Consider the following 27,745-nt stretch of genomic DNA (forward strand, 5'->3'; position numbering starts at 1 on the left):
TGACCTGCTGTAAACCCTCTGTCAGTTACACCTTCCAATATTTATTCCTTCCTCCAGTGCTTGGTCATGGAGCTCTGCCATTTCTGGAGGGTGAATAGCTCAGTGGAGATCAAATGAAACTCAAAGCCCTTCCCTTACGTTCCAAAAAGAGGATTTATTGACTGGATTTTTAGGACTCTAAAATACACAGATCTGAGTGTTGTGGAAGGGGATACACAAGTAGCCAGGGCCTTCACAGTCCACTGCACTTTGGAAACAGTGGGAATTCCTGCAGTGAAGCATCACTCCTGCTCCTGCTGGTATTCCATGGGCAGGTGTCCCGGTGGTTCCAGGCACTTACTGGGGATAAACAAGAAATCACCGCAGAAAGCTCCCAGGAGAGGCAGCAGGTGGGGAAGTGCTGCCGTTCCCAAGGAGGTAAGAGCTTGGTAGGAGAAGGAATGGCTCTCCCAAGGCCCTGTGCTCCAGCAAGGCATGGGACAGATGCTGTTCCTTGGCTCAGGGGAAGGTTCCTTTGGTTCAGAGCACTCTGTTCTTCACTCTCTCAAAGATCTGCATCACTTTTCCTGCTGGGATGCAGCCTTCCCGCACGATGGTGATGCCACCTTCCCACAGGAAGGATGAACAAGTCAGGATAATTCCCCAAAGGGTGAAAGAAAGGGATGGGGGGGGTAAAGGACTATCTTGGAGCAGCAAAGCCACCCAAACGCCCAGAACACCCAAATAATAAAGTTGCGTAAAAGGACCAGAAACTTTGTCAGAAAGTGAAACCACCGACCAGCAGTGAGCCCACTCTTTGTTCAAGGGTTTGCTTTTCCACTCAGCCCCTCCCAAATGTCAACCCAGACCCAGCTGACGACACCTCAGCTCGTGCTGCTGCGTCATTGTGGACGAGCTCCCGGAACACCTTCGTTCTCGTGGTCTACCCTTCCTTCCAGAGACATCCACCCTCTCACTTTGGATCACTCGTGCTCTTACAAGGCAGATCTCACTTGCACAACTGTGTTTCTCTTCACTGCCTTGTTCTCTGTCAACACAGAGGTCCTCCAAGGACATCTTTTGTTTGCTTCTCTTCATCAACATGTTTGCAAATGGCACTCAAGAGCTGTTGCTCTTGGAGCACACTGTGCTGCCAGATCGATACTCGTGAAAGGGATGGAAACACCCCAGGAAAATGCAATTGCTGGCACAAAAGGGTGGTTCTTACACTCACTTTCATCAATCTTTGTGCAGTTGACCACAGTGGATGCCACCACCTCATCAGATTCTCCATCACAGAGAACACCCTCCAGCTTATGGCCAAGACGCCTGCAGGGAGAAAAAAAAAAGCAACAACACTTCACAGAACTTCACATCTCCCTGTGCTGAGCTTCCCCTCCATGCAGGGTGTCCATCACCACGCCAACTCGCTGGGCACCCACGTGGCAGGGGTGCCAGTGCCCGGGGTACTCACGAGATGACCATGTCGTGGTGTGTGCTGTCCACCTCCCCGCTGGGGTTTGCCGACGTGATGGCCAAGGGCCCCGTCATGTCAATGAGGTGCACCAGGACTGTCAGGTCAGGGACTCTGATCATGATGCTGTCTTGAGTTCCCACCCTGCTGTAGCCTGCTCCGACCCCTTGAAAGACAGACAGAGGCAAGGCTGGCACAACAGCTGCTGTGGCATCAGGGCAAGTCCTCTGCTTCCTTGGCGAGTGGCCCTGCTCCCTCCACACCCCGAGCTGTGAGTCTCTTGATGTGTGCTTCACTCTGGAGCACAAATCTGTGACAGTGGCAAGATTTTGGGTCTAACTAGAGTTAGGGACAGTAAAATTGGATTTGGGACAGTAAGGTTTGAGGTCTGACTGGATGAAAAGAAAGTGATTCACGCCTGGAGACGGCACAGCTGTTTTTATGGACATGGGATCTACCTATGTCACAAAGTTTAGTTCTTGTGAGCACTGCCCACCCTCTGCCATGTACCCCTGCCCCTTAACACGCATAATTCCTACAACTTCCTCATCCCACACTATTTGCATTGATTCCCAGAAGCCAGGGCTGAGGTGAATCATCCCACTGCCCACAGTGCTTGCCTTTGTCCATGTGGTGGGAAGGAAGAGGCAATGAGCAGGGAGGAGCCCTCTCAGCTCATTGATGCTCAGGGTTTGATCATTCCTAACAGCGAGGGGCTTGGAGGAGGTGACCCTCCCAGGCTGAGGAGCCTCCCTTGCTCCTAGTTGAAGAACTCATCATGCTGGCTGTCACTGTTAATGAGTCATTCCAGCTGATTAACACCCTCTGCTAAACATCTACCAAAGCATCTGAGAGCTCCAGAGGCGATTCCTCAGGACAAAATGAACAGAATCCCCCCCCCCCATCACATCCAAAAGGGTGTGTGGATTGCAGACCTGCTGTGTTAAAAACATGAAAGAGGGAGAAAAGGACTGTCCTGTCCATCTCACCCAACTTCTTCAGCCACTCTCCTTTCTGGATAATGCAGCCGACGCCACCAGGGTAAACATTTTCCATGAATTCCCAGAGCAAGGGGCTGATGGGGGGAGCAGCTGCTCGCAGCTGGTCCAGGTTTGAAATGAAGATGCAGATGGGCTTCTCCTGAGGCCTGTCCTGAAAAAAAAAAAAACAGGGAGAGAGGAAGAGAAAAAGTAGATGAAGAGACAAAGTTTGCCTTGACAACCTCGAAGCCCGCTGGGATCCTGGTTTGTGGGCTGCCCGGGGACCAGGAGCTCCGGGCAAGCAAGATGCTGTCTCTGCACAAAATGTTGAGCAGAGGAGGGGACCAGGCTCTGTGACTGACACCACAGCTCAGATCTGCATGTGCAAGTTGAAGAAGAGAGAGAACAGCAGCCTGCCCTTGGGATCTCAGCAGGATGCGTCCGAATCCCCCACTTCAGACATATCCATCGCAGGGACAGCAACGCTCTGCTCATTATCAGCATTTTTAAGACCTTATACACCAGGGACCTGAGTCCAGCTTATGCTGGTGCAAATCAAGGTCAAACCTACCAATTCATGATGGGATAATGCACAGAGGGACTCAACATCTCCAGTGCCACCTCTGAAGCAAATTTGCTGCAAAACGAACAGTGAGATGGAGGGGAAGTAAAACAAGCTCACAAAGCAGTGTCATTTCAGTCCTCAACTGACATCAGCTCCAGTGGGGCCAAATGACTAAGGAGCTGGGCATGTATTTACATTCTGTTTATATTATCTCATCTGCAGGGAAGGTTAACATTGGCACCAGAGCAGCCCAGAAAAGACGGCCTTTGTTGCCGCTGTTGGTGCTCGGTGCCAGCTGAGATCGTCTGTTATGCTTATTCCTCCAGGCTAGCCAGGAAATTGCCTCATGGAGCACAGACAGGCCCAGGCTGCAAAAGTTGTGTTGAAGGTGCAAACTTTGTGGCCGGTTCCAGCACTGAATGTCTCCAAAAGTCTGGGGAAGTTTAGCCCTGGGATTCTGATTCAGCACTTTGGGAGACAGAGAGGACAAACACAGGTTTGGACCTGTCTGTGGTGAGTGTCGGGGCTGTGCCAGCTTGGAGCTGGGCTTTGCCCTCCCCAGGAGGGCAGGATGGATCTGCCTGATTCCCAGTGCCCTGTGCCCAGAGCAGAGGGGCTGTACCCCAGGTTGCTCAGCGCAGAAAGTGGTCCATGATGTTCTGGTGTGGCTGCTCAGGAGCTCTATCCATGGTCAGTTCTAAGTCTTAGGACAACTTGAAACCAGGGGCTCCCCTTTCTGCTTCTGCATGAACTCATCTCATTGCAGGTACAACTTGCAGGGGAGGGGCAGAGGAGGGGCAGGGACTGAGCTCTGCTCTGGGGGGACCAGGGACAGCACCCAGGGAATGGCTGGAGCAGTGCCAGGGCAGGCTCAGGTTGGATCTCAGGGAAAGGTTCTTCCCCCAGAGGGTGGTTGGGCACTGCCCAGGCTCCCCAGGGCAGTGGGCACAGCCCCAAGGCTGCCAGAGCTCCAGGAGGGTTTGGCTGATCCTCTGGGGCACAGGGTGGGACTCTTGGGGATGGGCCTGTGCAGGGCTGAGGGTTGGACTCCATGATCCTTGTGGGTCCCTTCCAGCTCATCATATCCTGTGAGTCTGTGATCTATAGGACATAGATCCAGGTAACCAGCCCTGTGTTCACACCTTGATCCTGTAGACCTTCTCGATGGCTTGGGGGTGTTTGCAGGAGGCTGCCAGGGCATACACGGTGTCCGTGGGGACCCCACACACGGCCCCCGTGTTCAGCAGCTCCGCGATGGTCCTCAGGCCACTCGTGCAGTGGGACTGGGGGCACACACAGGGTGGGGGGTCCTGGGTGTCCTTCTTGGAGCTCCCGGCCTGGGAAGAATCAGGAGGCAACAAAGACATTACGGTGGGAAGAAGGAAATACGTGAACCAGGGGGTGGGATTCACCCAAATGCAGTTGGATTGTGCTCCCTCGGTAGTCAAAGGGCACAGGCAGCACTTCTAGGGATGCTTCACCCAAAGTAGGTGACAACTGCAGTTAATAAAGTCCAAGAGACTAACTCAGGGTGGACATTTGAATTCAACTCCTAAAATTGGAGGAGATGAACCCCACCCAGCACAGCGACTGCTCTCCAAAATGACTGAGGAAACTCAGAGAACCCTAAACCCAGAGGAAGATCAAGTTTCAAGTGCTTTCTCATGAGTCTCCCGTGGTTAGAAACGCTGATTTTATGAAAATGTTCCTCTGCAGCAGGAATCTGAGCTGTCAAATCCATCACCCCAGTGAGGGGGGACTGCCTTGGTCGGACACAGCAGGTGGTAGGAGAAGTTTGAAGTTCATAGATGCAGGGGGGAACTCTTGCTGTCCAGTCTGGGGAACTTTTAACTGCCCTGCTCCCGAGGTTATGACATTTAAAACTTCAATCTGCCAGGAATTCTTGGATTGGAGGTGGCTAATTCCACAGGACACTCCTTTTGGAGCAAGGTAGGAGTCTTGTAAACACCCCTGCCCTTTCAACAAGTTTCCATGGCCGCTATTCCTAATGGAAGAGAGCTCGTTTCCAGCTCCTACAGAAATGCTGTGACCGGGATTTCGAGTGACACTAAGGGATTCAGAGGAAGGGAAATTCCATGGAAACCTGAAGACCCCAGAATATCCCTTCCCAGCAGGGAAGCTACACCATCACACAAAACATGTCTTACTGTGAACAGAGGAGGTCCCATCATCAGGAGGTCCTTCCCAAACATGCAGTTTGCCAGCGATGCTGTTGCTCCGTAGAAGCAGAGGATGCTGAAGATGCTCAACACCACAACTGGAAAAAAGAACGGAATCAGAGGCAGGAAGGGTGATGGAGTCACTAGCCCTGGAGGGATTTCACAGCTGTGTGGATGTGGCACTGGGGAACAGGTGGCCTTGGAAGTGCTGGGGGAATGGTGGGACTCGATGATCTTGGAAGGCTTTTCCAACCTAAATGATTTTATGCTGCTGTGATTCCACTTCGAGATGATAAAATGGTAGAAAAGCTTCTGCTAAAGGACCCTATGGAATTAAAAATAAAATTTCTACCTGCAGCAAAGCCAAAGCTTCACCAGAACTGCAGCCAGTGACACCAGTGGCACATTTAGCCCATCCCACACCTCAGCTGCTGGGAAGTAGGACTGTACAGAACCTCTGGAGGCTGAGCTGATCCAGCAGGATCAGCCACACCTAAAGGTTTGTTTGGAAGCTCAGGGCCCTGGGGCTGAGAGGCTCAGTCCCTGTTGCCTGCACACACCAGCCTTCAAAGGAACCCTCTCTGCTTGCTTCTTTCCACACTGAGCTTTCCACACTTCTCCCCAACCCAGGACCCGCTCACTGCACTCTGTGGGAAGGTTTGATGACCAAGTTCCCCTAAAACTCACTTTCGAATGGCAAAGGGAGGCTCTCCAATGTAAAGAGCAGAAAACAAATGCTCAAGAGCTCCATTGCAAGGGTCACACAGAGCAGCACCACGTTAAAAGAGGAAGCTGTGGAAAGAAACACAAACAAAGGGCCCCACATCAGAGCATGGCCCATAAAATGGACATGGAACAGCAGAAGGGTTCCTAAATCAACTGAATCTTGTTTGATTCAACTGAGCAGCCCATGATCTGGTTTCCCTGGTTGAGGAGGAGCAGAGGCACGGCCATGGTTTGTTCAGCCCTCAGGTTTCACGGGACACGCTGCCAAACCCTTGATCTGCCAGTACACTGTGCTCACATGGAAAACACTCCTCAGGCAGCCAAGCAGATCCTGATTTACACCAGCTGGGCTGGAGTGTGACTGTGGATTTGTGCCAGTGGCCCAGTCCATCGAACACTTTCACCTTATTTGAACCTTTTATTTTCTTTGAGATGTTCTTCTGTTCCCTTGGGACTGTTTCTTCTAAGCCCAGCTCAGCTTCTGTTACTGGCTGTGGGCAAAACATCTCAGCTGTTGCCTAATCAGAGTGACAGGAAGAGCTGAGCCTCCCTCACCTGTGCATTCCCACCACAGAAGCACTAATGACCTGACCCCAAATACCCCTCCATAAACAATCCCATTGGTGCTGAGACTCACCTAGAATGATTAAAAAAGCATTGAGCACCAAAAAGGCAACAGAACCAGCGGTGAATCCCTCAGTGTTCCCTGCGCCAATGTTCAGCAGGTGGCCTGAAATAGGACCAGCACATCTGGTTATGAGCAAACCGTGAAGAGCACGACAGAAGAATGACAGAAGGGTGACAGATCTGTGGCTGGAACTACTCCAGCTCAGACTAAAGGATGGCGGCCTCGTAAAGAAAACCTCCTGCTGCTTCTGCAACGTGAAGTATTTGAGGTATTAACTGGAGAACTGGTGGTGACCATCCAAAAATAGCTGATGATTTTACCTCCAGCTCGTAATCCTCAGGGTCTGGCTGAACACATCAGCAGCTCCTGCCACACCTCTGGAGGAACAGCTTCAACTCTCCCCACAGGTGCTCATTTTAATAGGGCCTGGCACGGAGGCTGCATGGACACACTGCCCACCTGGAGCCAACCACAGCTCTCAGAGCCCGGGCTCAGCATTCTGAGAGCTTCTCTCATGGCTGTCACCAACTGGGATAAACTTCTCCAGGCTGCCAAAGGATAAACCCGGAACCTGGAGCCTTCCACCGCCTAAAAAGCATCTCCTGAAGCATTATTGTGAGATAACAGCCCAGAGACAGCCTCACAATATTTTAGCAGGGAGATCTCGGCCTCTGTTGGAGTTGAAGACACTCCTTGGCCCCCTGCAGCTGTGGGTACCAAGTGCCTGCGGCAAGCGCAAGCTGGGACGTTTGGGCGTTACACTTTCGCAAGGAGGAAAACTGGTGAACCTGACGGGACTGACTCTCCCGTCAGAAAGAAGGAATTACGTGGAATCGAGCAACCTGAATTCCCTAAAAACATCCCCTTTTTTAGCGACCGAGCCCCCCGGGCACCCGGCCCACGCGTTACCTGCCAGGCGCAGCCACGCCCAGGCCGCCCAGAAGGCAGCGTAGCAGAACGGGAGGACGGAGCCAAACCTCCTCCCTCCCCAGGCCTGGATCCTGCACACGTAGAGCTGCCCCACGGCCCCCGGGATGAGCACGGAGGGGATGGAGAGCTGCTGCCTGCCGGGGTCCCCCAGGCCGCCCTGGATGGCAGAGGCCGCGGCCAGGCCGTTGCAGATGTAGAACAAGGCGTCGGGCACGGCGGCGCCGGTGCCGCCGGGGAGCTCCTTGGTGCTCGTGAGGAGGGCTTTGAGGGCCACCAACGCGGTTTGGAGAGCCGAGCTGGACACGGCCTGGGCGCCCACCGGGATCAGGGCCTTCTCCCCGATGGAGTTGATGAGGCTGGCGAAGGTGGCGTACAGGGACAGGGCCGTGCAGAGGCTGCAGGCGGTGCCCAGGAGGGGCTGAGCGCCAGGCAGTGGGATCTGATGGATGAAGGCCGTGGTGAGGATGACGAAGGAGGCGTTTTGCAGCGTCTCCAGGGTGTCTTTGTGGGTGGACATCAGGAACAGCGTGCAGGCGGTGGCCAGGAAGAACCACCCTCCAAACATTCCCAGCCTGCTCTCCTGAGCCCGGGGCAGCCCAAGGAAGGCAGTGAGGATGAACTCTTCCCAAGACATCACCAGCCAGTAGAGGCTGTGGACACCAAACTTGGTTGTGTGGTAGGCGTCACCTCGGAGGTAGCTGTAGAAGCTGGAGAGCAGCTGGCAGCTGGAGATGATGGAGATCCACACCGCCCCGACACAGAAGGTCTTCATGTAGCCAAAGAAGTAAAAGGCAAAGATAAAGGGCGACACCGTGTCGCAGATGTTGCCCAGGGCCATCGGCTCGGCATACTTTGTGTTCTTTTTCTTTTCCTCTCCAATGGCCTTGGAGGAGCTCTTCTGTGCTGACCCCAAGAGCAGGACATTGAAGAGGGGGTGCCCGAAGCCTGGAAGGACGTAGCGCTGCGTGATGCCCTTGAGGAGCAGAGCCACCGCCCCGTACAACCCGCAGGTGACAATGACCAGCTCGATGGCCCCCGACACCACCAGGGCCCACTGGCAGAACAGGGCGACCGCCTCGAACACCAGGGCGAGGGCGAGGGCCCCGAATATGAAGGGCATGACATAGTTGACGGTGGCCGAGCAGAAGCAGAGGACGAAGGAGATGGAGATGTAGGCCACCAGCCCGGCCACCGCGCTCTGGCTGGCGGAGAGCTGGGCCGCGCCGAGGGGCAGGAGGTGGCTGCCGTTCCCCGCGGGCAGGGTGGTGTTCTGCGGGGAGGGGTAGGCGGCCGACACGATCCGTGTGGCCCCGTAGCTGCTCCACAGGGCGGAGAAGGTGAGGAAGGCCGCGCCCCCAAGGTGGTCATACTTGCGGAAGGCGAGAAATCCTGCCAGGAGCTGGACAAAGCCTCCGATCAGGACGAGGTGGACACCTGAGGGACATGTGAAGGGGTCAGGTGTGAGGCAAACCACACCTGACAGCTTGAGCTGCAGGAAGCAGGTCCCACAGCCTTCCCGTGAGCAGCCCTGGGGCCTCTGCCTTCCCCTCTCTTCCCGCCTTTATGTCAGATTTCTGTGTGGGCGCTGAGCCCTTGGCACGCTCAGTGTGGGGAGCAGGCCCAGGAGCAGTTTGGGTGTAGGAAAGTGGCAGGGAATGGCACATGGAAGGTTTGGACCAGACTCCGGGCAGCAGCTGAGGAAGGAGGAGCAGCCACCCCCAGGGGCACACAGACAGCCCACATATCCCCAGTAACGGTGACCATCATCCCACGGGGATGGCTCTCCAAGAGTCCATCCTGCCTGGTGCCGCCAGCTTGGGCGTTCACCTCCAACCAGCCCCCGCGGTGTCCCCCCGAGCAGCACCACCCACCTGCCAGGATGTCCTCTGCCCCCCGCGGCCTGAGGCCGCTCTGAGCCACGGCGAAGTTCTGCAGGCAGAGCAGGAAGGCGCTGACCACGTTGCCCAGGAGCCCCAGCACGGCCGGCTCGCTGTAGAAGACGGCGGCGAACCCCGCCATGGCCCTTCCAGACAAAACAAGAGCGTCGGCCGTCGCCCCCACAACCCCGTCGGCGTCTAGACCGGCACTGCTCGGGCTCCCGGCCAGCCTTCAGAGCCGTGCCCCTGCCCCGAGGAGGGAGCAACTGGTGACAGGCTCAGGTGTTTCCATGGTGCCTCCCTGCTCCTCGCTCCAGACAAAGGCTCGATTCAAAGCACCACTTTAGGTGCCTGCTTTCCGGAGTCCTATCCAGAAAAAACACACACAGGCCATTTAGGCTACAAGGAGTTCTGGCAAAAACATGTTTAGGTGCCCCAAAGCGCTGCAGGTGGTGGGGATGGTTCCTGTCCCCTCTTGTCCAGGCTGCTGGAGATGGGGAGGAATGAATAGCCCAACGTGGACGGACAAACATTCAGGCGAAAGCCACAAGGTATTTTTGAGCCGTTCCAGGACGTTTCTTATCCACTGTTACAGACAAACAGGCACGACGCTCACATACACAGCCTCCCTTCCAGATGGAATTTTCCAGCTCCATCCCTTTCTTGAAACCCCAGTGACTAAATAGTCTATTTTCAAACCCTTCATATTTCTACCATGAACTCGCCTGTTTGCAGGCAGCCCCCACATTCCCGTTCCTCTGCACTCCTGGGTACCAGGAGCTGAAGTTTTCTCTCTGGAGGTTTTTTGTTGGGAAACAAAGATGAAAATAAAACAGCGATGTTCTTGTTATTTGGGTATTTTTAGAACATTTGATGACCTAAAAGAGCTGGAAAGGGAGACAGTGATGTATTCTGTTCTCAGCCATTCCAAAGAGCCTTTTGGAAAGGGAGGAAAGCACCACTATTGATACGGGGAGGAGGGAAGGAGCACCACCCGAAAAAGAAATAGTGATGTGAATAATAATGAACCTAAATCCCAGGAACACGCAGTTTTCCTCGGCACAAATACACATTTTGCAAACATCAGTGCTCTCGGGACTCTCTTGTTCTACTAAAAACCCCATGTTTTCCTCTCTCACTTTATCCTAAAGGTTGCAATTTTCCCAAAGAGAGCAGGATGAAGGATAAGTTGACTCCAAACTGGCTCGGCAACATAAACTCCTATCGAACGTGGGAAGGGGTAAAAACTTTCAAGTGAACCCAGGGGGACAATTAATTATTCAATTATTTGGTTGTGCTGAAGGTTGGAATTTTTGGCTCAGAAAGAGTGATGAACCAAATCCCAGCTCTGAGGGGGGAACACTCTCTCTCAACATCAAATATCTCTCTGTGCTACTGACTTGAAGGAGGCCCCGAGGAACGAGGGGCTCTCAGGCAGAGCTGGGCCTGTGGAGTCCAGAACTTTTTTATTAGTATTATTACTTTCAATGACATTCCTATATAAATAAGTGGTCTGATTTCAAAGGTTAGTCTTGGAGAAGGGCCACAATCTTAAGTTCCTCCAGATGTTTTGCTCTGAAGGAGCTCAGGCAGTGCCTTTCTGGGCATGGTGCAACAAGCCCCTTGTGCAGAGTCGGTCCCTGGAGGAGGATGAGGTGGGTTTTTGGAGGCAGATGGGCTGGCCAGGTGACTCCTTGGCTCCCAGAAGTGGTTTTCAGTTTGCCAAGGCTCATTTTGTTGGTGGTTTCTGTGTAACTGGCTGTGCTGGGGGATTTAGAGCCTGTGACAGACATCTGGGATTTGTGAAGGATGTAGAGACACAACAGGGATGTTTCCCTCTGCTTCCAGTGCCAGCCTTCCTAGGACACCAGAGAAGGGGGGAAGAGAAATACCAGAACATGCTACAGAGCTGTAAAAGATGTGAGAGGGTTCAATCCAAGATATGGAAAAGGAGGATGAAGGAGGTTCTCTTGGGAGGAGAAGGTTTCGGGGTTGGAAACAGCTGCACACCCACCCACCCCCAATGCCAACACAGCCTCTGGCCCCTGTCCCAAGGCCATTCCAGCAGCTGTGCAACGCCCCTGCCTCTATTTCATCCAACATGAGGACACACCAAAGAATTAAAGCCCTCCAGTTGTCCCTGGAGCATCATCACTGGAATGTCATGGGCTGCAGCGAGGCTGGAGAAAGAGGGTCTGCATGGGAACCCCCAGAGGGGTTTCCTGCTCAAATATGCCCTTGTCCCGAGGATAACACCACTCCTGGCTCTGGCACTGTCCCTTCTGTGCAGCTGCTGCCTCTGGCACTTTGTAAGGACCTGTTTGTCCCTTGCACCACAGAGAATGTGGCACAATAAGGTGAGGGAACACAAGGGGCAGAGCAGCAAACAGGAATCCCTCCCTCCAGGTGGGGTTGGCAGCTCTCTGCACATACAGGGCATCAGCCAGCACAGCCACAGTGCAGCAAACCATGAGGATGGAGACCTTCCCATGGTGAGGAGGCACCTGGAGACCTGGGGAGCTGCCAGAGAGCTGCTTGTACCAAAGAGATGGGTCAGCTCAGAGTGATCATTCCCCGGCACAAAACCCCTCCTGCAGTGAGGGCACAGCCAAAGCCACCCCTCACTCAACCAGCCTCCTCCACCTTTTCTCCTTCCCCTGCCTGCCCCTGACACTCTTCACCCTGGGAGTGGCAGAAGTGGCATGTGAGGTCCTGCCCCTGTCCAGGCTCGTGACCTCTGAGCTGTGCCCACGTGGGGCAGCTTCTGGATGCCACTTCCTTCACTCACCACCTTCCTCACAGACAGCTGCCCTTCACCCCCTCCAGAACAGCTCACCCCCCTCTGCACCCCGTTTCCATCTCTGTTAGACCAGGCTTTGCTTCCTCTTTGCACCAACGTCCAGCTGCTGGTGGTGCTTCAACCCGGCCAGTATTAATGGGAATATTCTGGTGCATGGACATTCCCTCCTTTGGAGGCTGGAGCAAAGCTCCACGTGCCGTGGGACACATAAACAACTACCAGCCCATTAACTTCTCAGACACCCAGTGGCATTTTGCCCTTAGTTTTCCATCCCACCTTATTAGTGATAAGAAATGTTTGTGCAGCTCCGAGGAAACGCTGCCTCTCTCCAAATAAACATGGAGAGAGAACAGAAAAGCAATTCACTTTGGATAAACAAACAGCAAGATGATCAGTGCACGACAACACCACACAGCTGGATTAAAAAATCCATTAAAAAACCCTCCTCTGGTGCCAAACAGCACCAAATTGCTGGAGGCACATTGCTACATGTAAAGGTCTGCATGGTAGTTAGTAGAAAATGCAGCTTTAAATACGAGGTGTATGACAGCAGGCTGTTATTCTGCCCCAAATAATATGCAGCATGGCAAACACCTCCAGGTTTCACTGTTGGACAAAGCAAAGAGCCCCAAAATCCAACCATTCCTTTGGGAGCGAAGGCCCCCAGTGCCCCCTGGAAGCTCCAGAGTTCACACCTGCACTCCCAGTTCAGTGGCAGAGCTGGAGCTTTAGAAGAAGGAGAGCTATGAAAGGCTCAGCCAAAGGACCAAACACTGAATGGATTCAAGAAAAGCATCAAACAAACCACCAATGCCTCGCTGCTGGGATTACCTGCTCTGGTGACACTTCTGCTCAATGGGAGGATGCTCTTGTCCCTCTCATTTCCTGGTAAGTCCCAGTTTTATAGTCCTCCTCAGGAGGAGGAGCCTAGGGCCAGTTGCTTCACCCCTTGGCACCTGCAGCATTTGGGAGACAGGAGTTTCCTTGAACTTCATCAGTTATTGTCCTAAAGCTTTTTTTCTTTCCCGACGCCCGGTGGGAGGGGGGTTCCCTTCTGTTCAGCAGAGACAAACCACCCCTTCTCACCTCTTCCCCCCACCCTCTGGGTCCCCAGGGGCTGATGTCATCATGCTTGAAATTCAGTGGCAAAAAAACAAAAAGCAAATTGCCTTTGGGAAGCCCTATAAAAACCCCGACACCAAGCACCTTCCAGCCACACACCTCTGCATCCCTTGCCCGCAGCAGCGCCGAGCTGGGCACCCAGCGCTGGGAAAAGCAGCCACCAGCATGGTCTACTCCACCCTACAGGTAACCCTTCCACCCACCAAACCCTCCCCACCTCTTTCCTTTTTCACTCCGAGGAGGAAACATCTCTTTCCGGGCCGTTCCTCAACCGGTCAAAAATTCTCGTGGCATTAAACAGGAACCTGCCCCAAAATGAACAAATCCAGATGGTTTTCACAGTCACCTCACTGAGTTGCTGACCTGTTGCCTGCTCCTTCCACGTGTCCCAAACGTGCCCCGTGTGGCGTCCCGTGGGGTTGTTGTTGTTGGGATGTGCCGTGTGGGTTTTTCTCGGAGCTGCGAGATCTCACGGCAGGTCTGGAAAGGCTCTGCCGCCCCTTCCACTGTGCAGCTTTATTTCCCTGGATGTTCTTGGCATCCCTGCTGGACTCAGCTTTGGAAAATATTTTGTGCCTGCTTTAAGTGTGTAGTTGGTTTTATGTGCTCCTTTGATCTGTGAGTGTCTCACGGTGCCGCGTTGGAGGCACCACCAGGAAAACTGCTCCGGGAAAGCTCCGGTGACAAACTCTCTGTCTGTGTCTTTCCTCCAGAAATCCCAGAAGCTCCTGGCAAGCTCCCGGCACGTTCACAAAACTGCTGCCCACGGTTTGTATCCCTCTGCAGAAAGGAGTTCCCCGTCCTTTTTTAAGGGGCATCCCGAAATAACCGTGGCATTGCTTTAAAAGGAAGCGCCGGGCTGAGACAAACCACCCAAATCCTTGGAAAGCGAAGCGTGTCTGGGGAGCCCTGGGGTGGGTTTGTGCCCTCGGGGCTAAAGGACAAGGAGAAAAGCAGCGAATAATTGGCAGTCCCGTGTTAAACCAGAAATTTTAACTGATTTAGAACCAGACTTTTCAAATTCTTCCTCTTTGACCCCAAAAGGAAGAGATTTAAATCGTGGCTGCCATGGGGTTGCTCAGATCCTTAATTCCTCTGTCCTTGCTTCTTTACTGCACCTGATCCTGCTGTGGGCATTGCTTGGAGGGATTCATGGATCACTCTCCGTGTCTCCAGCACTGCCCAGCTTTGGACAAATTAACCAGAACTTGCCTGTGTAGCACCTTGGTCTATTTTTTCTACTAATAAGTTTGTCTATTAACTTATTTAAAATCTACTGTAAGTTTTAAATTGTGTTCTTGTTCTATCATTAATTTATTAACTTTTTTTTAAAACATTTTCTTGGTCTATTATCTTTATTAACTTTTTTTAGCTGTGTTCTTGTTCTATCATTGAGTTTATTAACTTATTTTAGAACATGGACTATTATATTTATTAACTCATAATGTGTTCTTCTTCCATCATAAGTTTATTAACTCATTTTAAAATGTGTTCCTAACTTATTACAGATTTATTAACTTATTTTAAAATGTGCTCTTTGTCTATCATAAGTTTATTAACTTAGTTTAAAACATGTTCTTGGTCTATTATGTTTATTAACTTATTTTCAAATGCATTCCTAATTTATTACAAGTTTATGAACCTCTTTTAAAACGTGTTCTTGCTCTATTAGGTCCATTACCTGATTTTAAAATGCATTATTAATGCACTAAATGCAAAGAACGTTGCTTAATGAACACTTGGGCACAAGAGAAATCCTAACAACCCACACGGATTTATTTGCTCTTGGACAGAGCCTTTAATTCTTTTATGAAGTTCTGCCACACCGGGAGAAAAAAAAACCCGGGAGTCACTGAACGCTTCAAGCTGAAGGGTTAAAAAAATACTGCCGCCTGCTGAAGTGACAAAGAGCATTTGATGACGGGAAGGAACAAATCCAACTTTTAGGGGTGCCGTGTGATTGGAGCAGATTTTCCTGCAGCTTTTCCAAGCCCGTTTGACATCACCCTTCCCTCCCGCGGGAGGGCGGCGGTGCCGCCGCCCGGGGACACGGGGGACGCTCCCGGGGGACAGGAGATGCTCCCGGGGGACAGGAGATGCTCCCGGGGGACAGGAGGTGCTGTCAGAGGCCCCCAGCTCGGCAGCAGGTTTCCGAAGCGCTGAGCGTCCCGGATTCCTATAGGAATGCGTTTCCCAGAGCCGCCGTAAAAGGGGGGGGAATTTTCTCCCCGTGAATCACCCGGTGATGACATTCCCAGCTGGGTTTCCAAGTGGTTTCAGCCTCCTGGGCTGTAGGTGAGCCCAACACGAGCAGGAACACTGAGTCAGCGGGCATGACATTTCGGGATGGGAAATTAGGGAATGGTCATTTTATTAATTGCCATGTTTTCTGTTTAAAGAACAAAGCCTCATGTGTGCCTGCTTTTGGATGAGTTGTCACATGTTGAAGCAAAATGGTTTTGTTTTTTTGGGTTTTTTTTGCTTCACTCAGCTGGATTATTTTATGTGGTTCAGCTACTTTGGAGGTTAATATCATCTCATATCTGTGTGCATGTAGGTAAGCACCCCCACATTCATATATAAATATGTATATATATGGATTTGCCATCGTGCAAATGTCACCTATAATGGATTTTATGTTTTTTCTACTCTCATGTGCGCTCTCAAATTAATACTATAAATTTTAATGGGCCATAACAATTATAATTCTATGCATTTGAAACATTATTCTATTAATTATACCCTGTATTCTAATTCTAGAATTCAATATAATTCCATGAATTATAAATTCATCTAAACAAAGCAATTTGTCACTAAAATGTAAAAGTCCAGTGGTCCCAAACTGTATATTTCCAACAGAATTTTAACATTTTTGAGCATTAACATCCTTTGGAGTGCACAGGGCTTGAGAATGACTGAGCCAAGACACTTCAGTGCCTTGTAGGATGAAACTTCTGGATAAATCCAGACTTTGGGTCTAGTCCTGCTTGCCAAAAATGATGAAAACTATAGGAGGTTTTGCTTTTACGTGATCCACTCCCAGCAGGGCACCACCAGTAATGCAGCAGGGCTTCCTTCCCTCCAGATAAAAGGACGGGATTTAAATTGATCCTCCCAGAAAAAAGTGGTTTCTGGAAACTCAAGGTGAGGGGATGGGGCTGAGCTCTGGAACTGCTTCAGCTGAACCTGCTGGAAGCCACCCCAGGAGGTGCCTGGAGCAGATATGGAATCACAGAACATCCCAAGTGGGAAGGGACCCCTGGGGGTCATCAATCCCAACTCCCTGCTCCTTGCAGGACCACCTGAAACGAGCCCCCCTGGCTCGGGCGGGTCCTGCTCCCTCAGCTTTGTCCTCCTCCAGGTTGAGTGGGAGCAGAGGGTGCGGAGCAGCCGGCACGGGGCCCACGGTGGGCTCACCCCTGCCCTCTCTCTGGTGCTGCAGTGGTGGCCAGGAGCGCTCCGGAGGACACCGTGACCAGCAGCTTCGCCTCCTTCATCCACGGCGCCCGACCCGACCACTTGTCCAAGACCGTCCGGCACCGGAGCAAGAGGATGATCCTCGACAGCATCGGGGTCGGGCTCGTGGGCAGCACCACCCACGTGTTCGACATCGCCCTGCGGTACTGCCGGGTAGGAACGGCCCCCTGGCACCACCCTGGCACTGCCACAGCCACGCTGTCACCTCCTGGCCCGCACAGGGCTTCTGCCTCATGGTGGAGGGGTGTTGTGGCACCATCCCTGCTGCCCCAGGAGGGGATCTCTGCTCTGGGGGGACCAGGGACAGCAGCCAGGGAATGGCTGGAGCTGTGTCAGGGCAGGCTCAGGTTGGATCTCAGGGAAAGGTTCTTCCCCCAGAGGCTGGTTGGGCACTGACCAGGCTCCCCAGGGCAGTGGGCACAGCCCCAAGGCTGCCAGAGCTCAGGGAGGGTTTGGCTGATCCTCTGGGGCACAGGGGGTGACTCCTGGGGATGGGCTTGTGCAGGGCTGAGGGTTGGACTCCATGATCCTTGTGGGTCCCTTCCAGCTCAGCATATCCTGTGATTCTGTGAAGACTTTTTTCACACAAAGGTATGTAAACCATGGGAACAGACTGCCCAGGGCAGTGGTGGAGTCCCCATCCCTGGAGTGTTCAAAAAACATGTGGATGTGGCACTCAAGGATGTGGTTTATTGGCGAACACGGCGGTGGCGCTGGTTGATGGTTGGACTTGGTGATCTCAAACATCTTTTCCAACCTTAATGAGTCTCTGACAAGGTCCTCCCCGGGGTTCCCCTCCCTCCCACAGGAGCTGTACTCTCCAGTTGCCGTGAGCTCTGTCTATGGCAAGCCAGGTGTGAAGCTGTCCCCGACACTGGCCGCCTTCACCAACGGAGTCGCGGTAAGATGGGAGCTCTTCCAGGAGGACCCACCCTGTGTGGTGCCTTCAGAGGCGTTAGTGAGCTTTGCAGGCAGCAGGGGGGTCGCTGGGAGGGGCTCCTCTGCAATCTCCTGCTTTTAGAGGGGCCACACAGCCCCCCCGGGGACAGTGGGGGGATGTTGTAACTCAGCAACATCAGCGAGGAGCCCTCGCTCCCTCAGCCCCCAGCGCGTCCCACCAGCACGGCCTTGTCTCCATTTCTGTGGCAGACACACTCCATGGATTTTGATGACACCTGGCACCCTGCTACCCACCCCTCAGGGGCTGTTCTGCCAGCCCTGCTGGCAGCTTCCCAGATGCTGCCTCCCGGCACCAAACCCACCGGCATGGATTTCCTGCTGGCATTTAACGTGGGCCTGGAAGTGCAAGGAAGGCTCATGCATTTCTCCACTGAGGCTCACGACATTCCAAAAAGGTAAACTGGCTGTTCTTCGCTGACTAGATGGTGAGGCTGGGTTTCAAAATGTTAGGTTAAGTCCGGTTTAAGTCGGTGTTAGCCCAGGGTAAGGGTAAAGCCCTACCCAGAGCCAAACGCCAGAGGTGATGAAGCACCAGGTATTTATTTGGTGACTTCCAGTGACCCTGCCTCAAAAATAGCTACCAAGAGGACTCTCACTGGGCCTGCAGTGCCATCATCTCAACCAACCAGGGCAAGAGCTCACAGCCATGCAGACAGATTAACAGTGGGCACAGCCCCTGTGCCAACTGCCCTTCACCAGCAGTGCCTGGTGTGGTCCAAGGCACGGCACTGACCAGGAACTGTTCCCCTTGGACAAGCTGGATGAGGCCAGATTTGCCTGGAGGGGTAGAAAGTTTGGTGTAGTGACACAGGCCGTGTCACCTGCTCCTAGAGAAAATGCAAAATTGTTTATTGGAGACGCTGTTGGAGTTTCCAGAAAGATGCTTCATTTTCGGACGGATAAATTCTGAGTCAGGTGACTCTCACCTGCACCGGAGCCGTGAGGGATTTCCACCGGCTGACCGTTCAGCTCCAGCCTCACAGGGGCCTGGATGCTCATTCCTGCCGTCTCCCCTGCAGGTTCCACCCTCCCTCGGTGGTGGGGACCATGGGCAGCGCGGCGGCCACGGCCAAGCTGCTGTCCCTCAGCAGGGCCCAGTGCTGCCACGCCCTGGGCATCGCCGCGTCCCTGGCGGGGGCCCCCATGGCCAACGCCGCCACCCAGGCCAAGCCACTGCACATCGGCAACGCCACCCGCCTGGGCTTCGAGGCAGCTCTGCTGGCAGCCCGGGGCATGGAGGCCAACCCCTTCATCCTGGACGACATCCCCGGCTGCTCCGGGTTCAGCGCCTTCTACGGGGTCTATCACCCCAAGCCGCTGCCCGCGCCCGGTGACCACCACGAGTTCCTCCTGGAGAAGCAGGATATCGCCTTCAAGCGGTTCCCAGCCCACCTGGGGATGCACTGGGTGGTGGATGCTGCCCTGTCTGTGAGGAACCTCTTTGTCCACTACGCGGGGTCCTTCTCTCCCGCCCTGATCCGCACCATCGTGCTGAAGATCCCGGTGTCCAAGTACATCAACCGGCCCTTCCCCAGCTCCGAGCACCAGGCCAGGCACTCCTTCCAGTTCAACGCCTGTGCTGCCCTGTTGGACGGCGAGGTCGGGCTCGGCTCCTTCACCGAGAGCAGCATCCACCGGCAGGAGCTGAGGGAGCTGCTGGACAAAGTGGTGGTGGAGCACCCCGAGGATAACGTGGCCAACTTCGACAAGATGTACGGGGAGGTGGCACTGCTCCTGCACAGCGGGGACGTCCTCACGGGCAAGTGTGACACTTTCTACGGGCACTGGAGGAAGCCCCTGAGCAAGGAGTCGCTCCTGAAGAAGTTTCGATCCAACGCCTCCCACGTGCTCCCAGATGAGAAAATAGAAGCCATCATCACTACGGTGGACAACCTGGAGAACCTGTCAGACAGCTCCCAGCTGGCCTGCAGCCTGTGAGGGAACAGCACAGGGGGGTTTCAGGAGGGGTTTGTCCCAGTGAAACTGATTCCTTTCTTCATTGGTGCTTTACTATTGATTTCCAGTGCCAGGAACGTTCCCACCCCTTCAAGTGGACACTTCCCTCCCAAAGGAGCCCCTGGGGCAGGAGGTGTGACTGTGTCAGCCCTCGGTACAAGGAGTACATTTCAGCTCGTGGTTGACGCTCTCTGAGCAGCTGAAAGGCCACCACAAACATAAAAAATAGTCCCATGGAAATCCCTGAGAATCTTGGGGTGTCACTGGGAAGCTGCTGTCCCGGAAGGAGCCGTGTCTGTGTGCTTTTTAAAGCTGGATTCCAAGGTTTTTTCTGGGCACAACGCCCCACCACTGAGTCTGGGAAGAGGAGGAAGTTCAACTGTGGAACGTGTGCTTTTCTTAGAGCTCTTCTGGGCACTTTTGGGATCACGCTTAGTTAGTCCTGGTGGCCAGATGGAAAATCCGTCCCTTACTGTAAACAGCCCTGCCTGCAAAGCTTTCTGGCAGAGAGGGATTATTTTGCTTTGCCAGTAAAAGCCTCCTGTTTCTCCAGCCTTTGGGAAGTGTTTGCCACTTGTCTGTGTACAAAGGATGGTTCAAGGACCCTCAAAAGCTGTAAGGAAAGGCAGCTGGGAGGAGAGGAGCCCTGTATCAGTCCTACAGCCCCTATGCCTCCCAGGGGGTGATCTCTGCCCATCCCAGGGCTGTGCCACACCACCCTCCTGCCTTGGCACAGGTTGCCCAGGTACCTGTTCAGAGCTGACAGAGCCCATGGGCATCTCTAGGTGGTGGCTCGGGCACATCCATGCTGTGACTCACGTTGGGAAATTCCTGCTTCTCCCCCCTGAAAGGAGGGGAAGCTTCCTGAGACTCCTAACTCACCTTCCCAGCTGGGATTAACTCAGTTCTCACACTCCTGAGCAGCCGTTCCCTGAAGGGCTCCTTCCCCTGCATCCTTCCCGAGTGGGGACATGGACAACTCCTCGATATTCCTATTCAACACTGGGATTGCTGATCCAAAGGGCTCTTTCCAATATGATCCCAATAAAGGTACAGAACCTGCTGCAGGAGTGAGGGTTGTTCTCCCAGGGGGCTGAGATGGGACCAGGCAGGCAAGAAGGAATGTGGGCAGGTTCCTTTATCTTCCTGGTAGTGGTTTGTGCAGAGAATGCCCCATCCAGAGATGGGACAAAACTGTTTGCTCACCTGTTAATCCACTCTCTCACACTGCCTGATAGTCACAGAGAATCTTTCTGAACGAAGAACAGAATTAAATTCACTTTCTGCATAAAGTTTTAACGCTACCTTAGGCAGATCATGAGGTTTTTTGGTTTTAATGTGAATACACACAGATACAGAGGCTTTCCCAAAAGATGGGGAACCCAGCAGAGGCTGGACAGGGACAGCTGGGACAGCAGGGACACTGTGCCCAGTGGTTTCTCCAAGGTAAAATATACATTGAGCCCCCCCAGGTTGTTTTTCCTGCTGAGGACAACAGCCCTCAGCCAGCAAAGCCTGGCTGTGCTCCAACAAGATCACCCCAAACATGCCAAGTTTCCATGACAAGTTTCCAGTTTCCCTTGGTTCCAGTCAGGTGTGAGGTCACACCAAACATGTCATTCTGTGTTTCCCAGCCCAGTGAACTTGAAATCCACAGATCCAGTGCCCTCCAAGTCCTCTACAAGCCTGACATTTGTCCAAGGGATCCATATGTGTGACAGAACCGAGACGGGCTGCGGTGCAGGGAACAAGGCCCCTTATGAGTGGTTCCAGTGTCCCAACCTTTATTCCCATGTTCTCCTTTCCATGCCTCCTGCTCCGTGCTGCAGTGATGCCCTGTTGCAGTGAAGCTGAGCAGGAGAGGAGGGAACTGTCACCCTTCACCTGCTGGTGCTGGAGCATAAAAAAGGGCTTTGCAGTTGTGTTTCAGGCTGCAGTTTGTCCCTGAGATCCAGAAACCTTCATGTCTTGGCTGTCCTGGCAGACACAATCCCGACACCTTTCAGCAGATGGTGTGTAAAATTAGGAAAGGGAGGGATAGGAAGGCTGGCAGGGTTCAATTTCCTTTTATTGGTTCACTTATCAGTTCATAGAGTCCCAAAATCACTGAGGTTGGAAAAGCCTTCCCAGCCCATGGAGTCCCCCCCTGTGCCCCATCCCCACCTTGTCCCCCAGCCCAGAGCACTGAGTGCCACAGCCAGGCCTTCCTTGGACACCTCCGGGGGTGGGGACTCCACCACCTCCCTGGCAGCCCCTTCCAGTGCCTGACAGCCCTTTCCAGGGAGAAATTCCTCCTGATGTCCAATCTCAACCTTCCTTGGTGCTACTTGAGGCCATTCCCTCTCCTCCTGTCCCTTGTTCCCCGGGAGCAGAGCCCAACTTCCCCTGGCTTCCCCCTCCTGTCAGAAGGTTGTGCAGACACAGTAAGTGGCTTTTCCAGAGCATCCAGGAGCTAAAGGCATGCCTGAGGTTTCCTTTTTTTTTTTTTTACTCATGGAGTTTCCTCTAAAAGCCTCGGACTCTGAAAAAGCCTCCACTATCCCCACCCAGGAAAACGTCTCACTTGTTATTTCCATTATCAGACAACAAATGTTTTATATGCCTAACAAATTAGGAGGCCCAAACCCTGGCAAGGGAGGCCTTGAAAGAGAAAAAAAATTACCTGTGAAAATTACAGACCAGTTTGTGTGACACTGAGGGTGTTCAGAGATTAATATGGTGCCACCAAAGCCCTGAACTTCTCCTCTCAGGCTGAATGAGAAAAGAGCCGTTGTCCTTCTTTCTACTGCTGTTCCAAGAGAAATGACACCTTACATTAAGGAATGAGAACATTTCTCCACAAATATATTTACAGTGGCAAGCTCAGTGGCTGGAAGGACACCAGAGCCAGGCAGGATCCTTGCTAGTAATCAATAATTACAGGAAATTTTGGATGCCCCTTCCCTGGCAGTGCCCAAGGCCAGGTAGGAGGGGGCTTGGAGCAACCTGGTTTAGTGGAAAGTGTCCCTGCCCATGGCAGGGAGGTTGGACTGGATGATCTTTAAGTCCCTTCCAACCCAAACCATTGGATTGAGTCCACCATCAGCAAATTTGCAGCTGACACCAAGTTGGGGGGGAGTGTTGATCTGCTGGAAGGCAGGAGGGCTCTGCAGAGGGACCAGGACAGGCTGGATCCATGGGCTGATTCCAACGGGATGAGGTTCAACCAGGCCAAGGGCCGGGTCCTGCACTTTGGCCACAACAACCCCCGGCAGCTCCAGGCTGGGCCAGAGGGGCTGGAGAGCAGCCAGGCAGGAAGGGAGCTGGGAGTGGGGATGGCCAGGGAGCTGAACAGGAGCCAGAGTGTGCCCAGGGGGACAAGAGGGCCAATGGATCCTGGCCTGGATCAGGAACAGGGTGGCAGCAGGAGCAGGGAAGTGATTCTGCCCCTGTGAGGCCACCCCTGGAGTGCTGTGTCCAGCTCTGGGCCCTCAGCTCAGGAAGGACATGGAGGGGCTGGAGCAGGGCCAGAGGAGAGCAACAAGGCTGGGGAAGGGACTGGAGCACAAGTGCTGGGAGGAGAGGCTGAGGGAGCTGGGGGGGCTCAGTCTGGAGAGGAGGAGGCTCAGGGGAGACCTCCTCACTCTCTGCTACTCCCTGACAGGAGGGGGGAGCCAGGGGGGGGTCGGGCTCTTCTCCCAGGAAGCAGCAGTAGGACAAGAGGGCTGGGTGCTTCAGCTGTGCCAGGGGAGGTTTAGGTTGGATATTAGGAATAAATTCTTTACAGAGAGGGTGCTCAGCCATTGGAATGGGCTGGGCAGGGAGGGGGTGGAGTCACCGTCCCTGGAGGTGTTTAAGGACAGACTGGATGTGGCATCAGTGCCATGGGCTGGGAAGCACAGCGAGGTTGGATCAAGGGTTGGACTTGGTGATCTCAGAGGTCTTTTCCAAGCCAGCTGATTCCATGATTCCATGGTTCTATGACTGGGGGTTTCTCGGATTCTACAGTCCCACAACAAAAATTAGGGCAGTAGAAAGTAGCCCTGAAAGTAGAGAGGGGGCGAAGTTGGCGTGTGCAGGATGCCCGTGGGCATCACCCCCATCCCGAGGGCAGCACCCACCCGTGGGGTCCCGCGGCAGCCGGACAGGCCCGTCAGCACCCTGGAGAGCAGCCCCCGGGTGCTCCCGGGGATCCATCCAGGGCGTCCCTTCCCGGATCTCCACTCGCGAGGCAAAGGCGAAGCGATGCCCGCGGCTTTCTCCCGTGACACTCTGGCCTTCAGTTCCCACAAACCACCCAAGGGAAAGCAGCTCCCACCCCTACGGTCCCCACCTGCACGAGCTTCTGGTCATCCAAAACACTGACGTCTGGGGGGCTTCGCCTTTTTCGGCACCATGGAGATGTTTGGATTCCCCGCGAAATTACAGTAAGAAAAAAAAAATACAATGAAGTGGTTGATTCAATTTTATAGAGGGTTTTGCCTGTGGAGATCGGGAGTGGCCTCCCTGCCCTCCTGCGCTGTCCCCGTGATGAAAACGATGCCTCAGTGTGGCCAGCTGGGGAACTGCTCTCCTGGAGAAGCCCCAGGTCCTCCTTCCTTGTTTTCTGCTTTTGAAATAACTGTGAAATTCCTTTTTTTAAAACAACTAAACAAAGCAGAAAGCTTAGGGCGGTCCCACAAGTGCCATCTGTCAGAGTCGGAGTGGACCACCCTCCTCATCCCTGCATAAATCCAGGACTTTAGACTCTCTCCCCATCATGTTGCCACCTCACCTCTGCTTTTCCCCATCCCTGGAGTCAGGAGCCCTGTGGCTCTTGATGCAGAGCTGAGTAGGAGGATGGGGCTTCATTTCCAGGAGTGTTTGAGTGTCAGACACTGAGGCCAAGTTCCCAGTGCCCAGACAAGAAGCGTGTTTGGACACTCACAGCTGGATTTGAACCACAGGCCTGAGACAAGACCAGCAGGAGATGAGAGGAAGGGAGACAGAAATCTTCACTTGTGTCAAAGTGACCATGAAGAGAGGAGGAATGGCAGGTTCTTTTCTGTAGAATGAGGGGTTTCAGCTGCCAGACATTAGGAAAAATGCCCAGGAGTGGGAGCTGAGCAGGAAAACTCTGCCTTGGGAAAACTCTGCAATGTCCATGTAGCCCTACTTTTATGGCTGGGATTTGAGACTTGTTCTAGGTTTACAAAGGAGAAGCTTGGAGCTGGCCATCCAAAGGCTGGGCTCTGCATCCTGTCTCCTGCTGGGACACAGGCAGAGGCTGGGCTGTGCTCAGAGTTCCCCTTCATTGGCTGCAGTACCTGGAAACCTCAATCAGGTTCTCATCGGGGTCTCGGAAGTAGATGGATGTTATTGGACCCACAGCACCAGTTCTGGCCACGGGACCTTCTTCAACAGCAACCCCACAGGCCTGGGAGGAGACAGAAGGGCAGGGGTTTAATGCTCAAGGTCGTGTCCTCAGGGTTTTGTTGACTCTTCCCCCCAGCCCTGAGAACGTGAGCTGTTGGATGAGGCAACCCCGACATTCCCCAAGACACAGACCCTGAAAGTGTCATTGGAGGCTGTGGCTTCGTGTCTCCAGGGATCCCACTGCCCTGTGGACACCCCCTGCCTGCCTCACCTTCAGATGATCCAGCAGCTGCTCCAGGGGCACCTGTGTGACAAGGCAGAGGTCTGCAGAGCCAGGGACTGGGCACCGAGCCTTGGGTTCAAACTCCTTCCCAACCTCGTGCAGATTAAACTTCTGGTTGCCAAAACGTAAAGCTTTGCGATCTCCCTGTCCCCAGAGAGGAAAACCAGAGGAAATGAGACTTCTTGGGCTGGAAATCCTTGGCATCCACTCACCTGTGCAGCCCTAAGAGCTCTGGGGATCTGATGTGGTCCTGCTAACTCAGGGCTTGGCTTTGTGGCAACCCAAAAACTGATCACTGCAAGGCTCCCGTGATATTCCTCGAGACGTGGAGTGACCCAAGAAAGTCCTACAGACACACCCAGATGCTTCCAAACCACAGTGATGGAAGTTTTTGGGTTTGGACACTATCCTGCCTGGCAGCAGCCACACAAAGAAAGGGACAGGCTGACACTGCAGTGGGGACAAAGCTGATGAGATGGGAAGAGGGGGAGGAAGGAGGTTTTGGCATCTCTTTGCAGGATCTCAAGGGGGTTTCTGTAGGTTCATATGGCAGCTGAGTCCTGAGACCCCTCTGGCCATGCAGGACACTGACCACCTAAAGAACAAACTCCTAAAACTGCTTTCAGGAGACTTGTTAGGGCAGGAGAGAAGGACACAAGCTTGGAAGTGAAAAAGGTGCAGTGTGTCCATTCAAAGCAGTCAAAAGCATTTGAAGCTTGGGCAGGAGACGAGTTAGGGCTGTCCTGGAAACATGAATCAACTTTTCCTCTCTTTGCCAATGGAAATCCCAAAACAAGAGCTTGTCAGACACCTTTAGACAATGTGTGGGTTTCAGGGTTCTCCTCCTTCAGTCCTAAAAGTTGTTTTTCAAAGAATCTTTCCCTTTTTTTTTATCACTTTGACTCCTTCCACAGTGTGGGTTGGACTTACCCTGACTCAGCTTGACTCTCCAGAAACTCAGAGCTCGATGGGCTGCAGCTTGTGCCCATCTTACCACCCCCACCCCAAGGAGGTGCCCAGAGAACCCGCCAGAGACCCACAGCTCCCATCCACTGGCCCAGAACAGCAGTTCCAGGTCCTCCAGACCCAAACCCAGACCTGTATCACATGTTACCTTGAAAGTCACCACCTCCATGCCCAGGACTTTGGAATAAAAGGCCACAGTGTCCTCGATGCTCTTCACAGTCAGCACAAGGTGGTCCAGGCGCTGGATGAAACACGAGGGGGGACTCACACACTCCTCCTCCTTCCAGGACATATTCTTAAGGCTGGGAGCTGGCCTGGAAAACCAGAGAACGTGAAAGTTGGGAGCATCCGGGTCCAGGCAGCTGCAAATGGAGCTGCTCTTGACCTGCAGGTGGCACAAGTACAGAAGCAATAAATCCTCCTCCCTGGAAGGGCCTCAAACCCCTGGTGGCTCTGGTGGCACCTGAGCCTGCCAGAGCCCCTGGCTGGGGTCAGGTCTGCAGGACCAGCTGGGTGACCTTGCTGAGGGCTGATGTCACCAAGGTGCTGAGCTCCCAAAGCACAAAAACCAAGGAAGGACCAAGTGTGTGATCCTTCCCTCCAACCCCCTCTGGGGTCTCCCCAGCCTTCCTCATGTCCAGGTGTGGACACTCATCTAGGGCAAGCAAAGACAAAGAGTGGAGACCCAAGCTGGGACCTGGCAGAGCAATAGGAAACGTCTCCAGGGACGTGTGTTGTCACCTGCCTTCAAGCTGCTGGGTGTCTCCACCAGGCAGAGGCTGCTGCCAGGGGTTCAAGGTGATGCAGCACGAGGGGGAAGGGGCTCAGCAGCCTGAGTTTACAGCAGTTCTTGGTGCTTTCTGTTGGGTTCATATCCCCTGGCACTGCCCTTCCCTTTTAGGGGCAGTGGTGGGGGAACAGCTGGACTCGATGACCTTGGAGAGCTTTTCCAACCTCCATGATTCCATGATTCTGCACGGGGAATGCTTGGCAAGGAGAGATCTCACAGGAGCAGGGTCAGGACAAAGTCAGGCACAGCCTCACCAGGGAATCTGCTCCCTGCAGCCAGAGGATCCTGCCTGGAGAAGGACCCCGTTGTCCTGCTCCGTGGCCTGGCCTGTGCCCAGTGACTGTCCCAGTGCTGGGGCAGCTGGGAACACACCCAGCACAAAGCCCCTGCCCCTCCTCGCTGCCAGTGTTCAACAACCTCCCCTCAGACCAACCTGGCTCAGTCCCTCTGCAAATCCCTTCCACCCAGCACATCCCCTGGGCCCTCCCAGATTCCAGGACCTTCGTGTCCAGGAGCCTACAGCTCCCACCTCCTGCCCAGCCGGCCCTGCCAACACAGCCTCCCCTCCCAGGGGAGCCCCTCAGCCAACCCCTGCAAGGAAAGGGGGGACCAAAAATAGGGGGTTACCTGCCAGAGGGGACAGAGCCAGGCAAGGTGGGTCTCCAGAACCTCCCTCTTCCTGCTGGACGAGCAGGAACGTCACGGGAGAGTGGGAGGG

At 53.7% G+C, this 27,745-nt stretch overlaps 3 protein-coding genes across 4 annotated transcripts; 1 reads left to right on the top strand and 2 right to left on the bottom strand.

Moving 5' to 3' along the window:
- Nucleotides 1-134: 134 nt before the first annotated feature.
- LOC114002132 lies at nt 135-9,933 on the bottom strand. 2 transcript variants are annotated; one of them, XM_027747936.2, is made up of 10 exons: nt 9,334-9,931; nt 7,442-8,896; nt 6,542-6,634; nt 5,866-5,970; nt 5,167-5,276; nt 4,141-4,335; nt 2,443-2,605; nt 1,454-1,619; nt 1,214-1,308; nt 135-605 (listed from the first exon to the last, which is right to left on the bottom strand). In XM_027747936.2, exons 1-10 carry the CDS (start codon nt 9,479-9,481, stop codon nt 520-522), a joined length of 2,616 nt encoding a protein of 871 aa, XP_027603737.1. In that variant the 5' UTR covers nt 9,482-9,931; the 3' UTR covers nt 135-519. The 2 variants fall into 2 exon arrangements, with proteins under 2 accessions (XP_027603737.1, XP_027603739.1); XM_027747938.2 differs by lacking the exon at nt 4,141-4,335 and having other exon boundaries at nt 9,334-9,933.
- A 2,071-nt stretch (nt 9,934-12,004) lies between these two features.
- On the top strand, nt 12,005-19,670 carry LOC114002133 (cis-aconitate decarboxylase-like). Its single transcript, XM_039389093.1, has 6 exons — nt 12,005-13,027; nt 13,975-14,029; nt 16,704-16,891; nt 17,547-17,639; nt 17,888-18,093; nt 18,718-19,670. Exons 1-6 carry the CDS (start codon nt 12,995-12,997, stop codon nt 19,634-19,636), a joined length of 1,494 nt encoding a protein of 497 aa, XP_039245027.1. The 5' UTR covers nt 12,005-12,994; the 3' UTR covers nt 19,637-19,670.
- A 4,415-nt stretch (nt 19,671-24,085) lies between these two features.
- Nucleotides 24,086-26,548, bottom strand: GLOD5 (glyoxalase domain containing 5). Its single transcript, XM_027747918.2, has 3 exons — nt 26,386-26,548; nt 25,260-25,415; nt 24,086-25,049 (listed from the first exon to the last, which is right to left on the bottom strand). Exons 1-3 carry the CDS (start codon nt 26,527-26,529, stop codon nt 24,924-24,926), a joined length of 426 nt encoding a protein of 141 aa, XP_027603719.1. The 5' UTR covers nt 26,530-26,548; the 3' UTR covers nt 24,086-24,923.
- Nucleotides 26,549-27,745: the final 1,197 nt, after the last annotated feature.

Source organism: Pipra filicauda, unplaced genomic scaffold (genome assembly GCF_003945595.2).
Source record: "Pipra filicauda isolate LSUMZ 115617 unplaced genomic scaffold, ASM394559v2 scaffold701_size143630_pilon, whole genome shotgun sequence".
NCBI classification, from domain to species: domain Eukaryota; kingdom Metazoa; phylum Chordata; class Aves; order Passeriformes; family Pipridae; genus Pipra; species Pipra filicauda.

Excerpts from the sequence above, each read along its gene's own strand:
- LOC114002132 (XM_027747936.2), bottom strand. The coding sequence starts at position 9,481 with ATGGCGGGGTTCGCCGCCGTCTTCTACAGCGAGCCGGCCGTGCTGGGG. Across the intron at positions 2,606-4,140 it reads AGAAGGTCTACAGGATCAAG|GACAGGCCTCAGGAGAAGCC; the intron begins GTGTGAACACAG and ends TTTTTTTTTCAG. Across the intron at positions 606-1,213 it reads CTGCACAAAGATTGATGAAA|GTGGCATCACCATCGTGCGG; the intron begins GTGAGTGTAAGA and ends TCCTGTGGGAAG.
- LOC114002133 (XM_039389093.1), top strand. The coding sequence starts at position 12,995 with ATGGGAGGATGCTCTTGTCCCTCTCATTTCCTG. Across the intron at positions 16,892-17,546 it reads TCGCCCTGCGGTACTGCCGG|GAGCTGTACTCTCCAGTTGC; the intron begins GTAGGAACGGCC and ends TCCCTCCCACAG. Across the intron at positions 17,640-17,887 it reads CCTTCACCAACGGAGTCGCG|ACACACTCCATGGATTTTGA; the intron begins GTAAGATGGGAG and ends TTTCTGTGGCAG.
- GLOD5 (XM_027747918.2), bottom strand. The coding sequence starts at position 26,529 with ATGTCCTGGAAGGAGGAGGAGTGTGTGAGTCCCCCCTCGTGTTTCATC. Across the intron at positions 25,416-26,385 it reads TGGAGGTGGTGACTTTCAAG|GGAGATCGCAAAGCTTTACG; the intron begins GTAACATGTGAT and ends CTCTGGGGACAG. Across the intron at positions 25,050-25,259 it reads AGCTGCTGGATCATCTGAAG|GCCTGTGGGGTTGCTGTTGA; the intron begins GTGAGGCAGGCA and ends GTCTCCTCCCAG.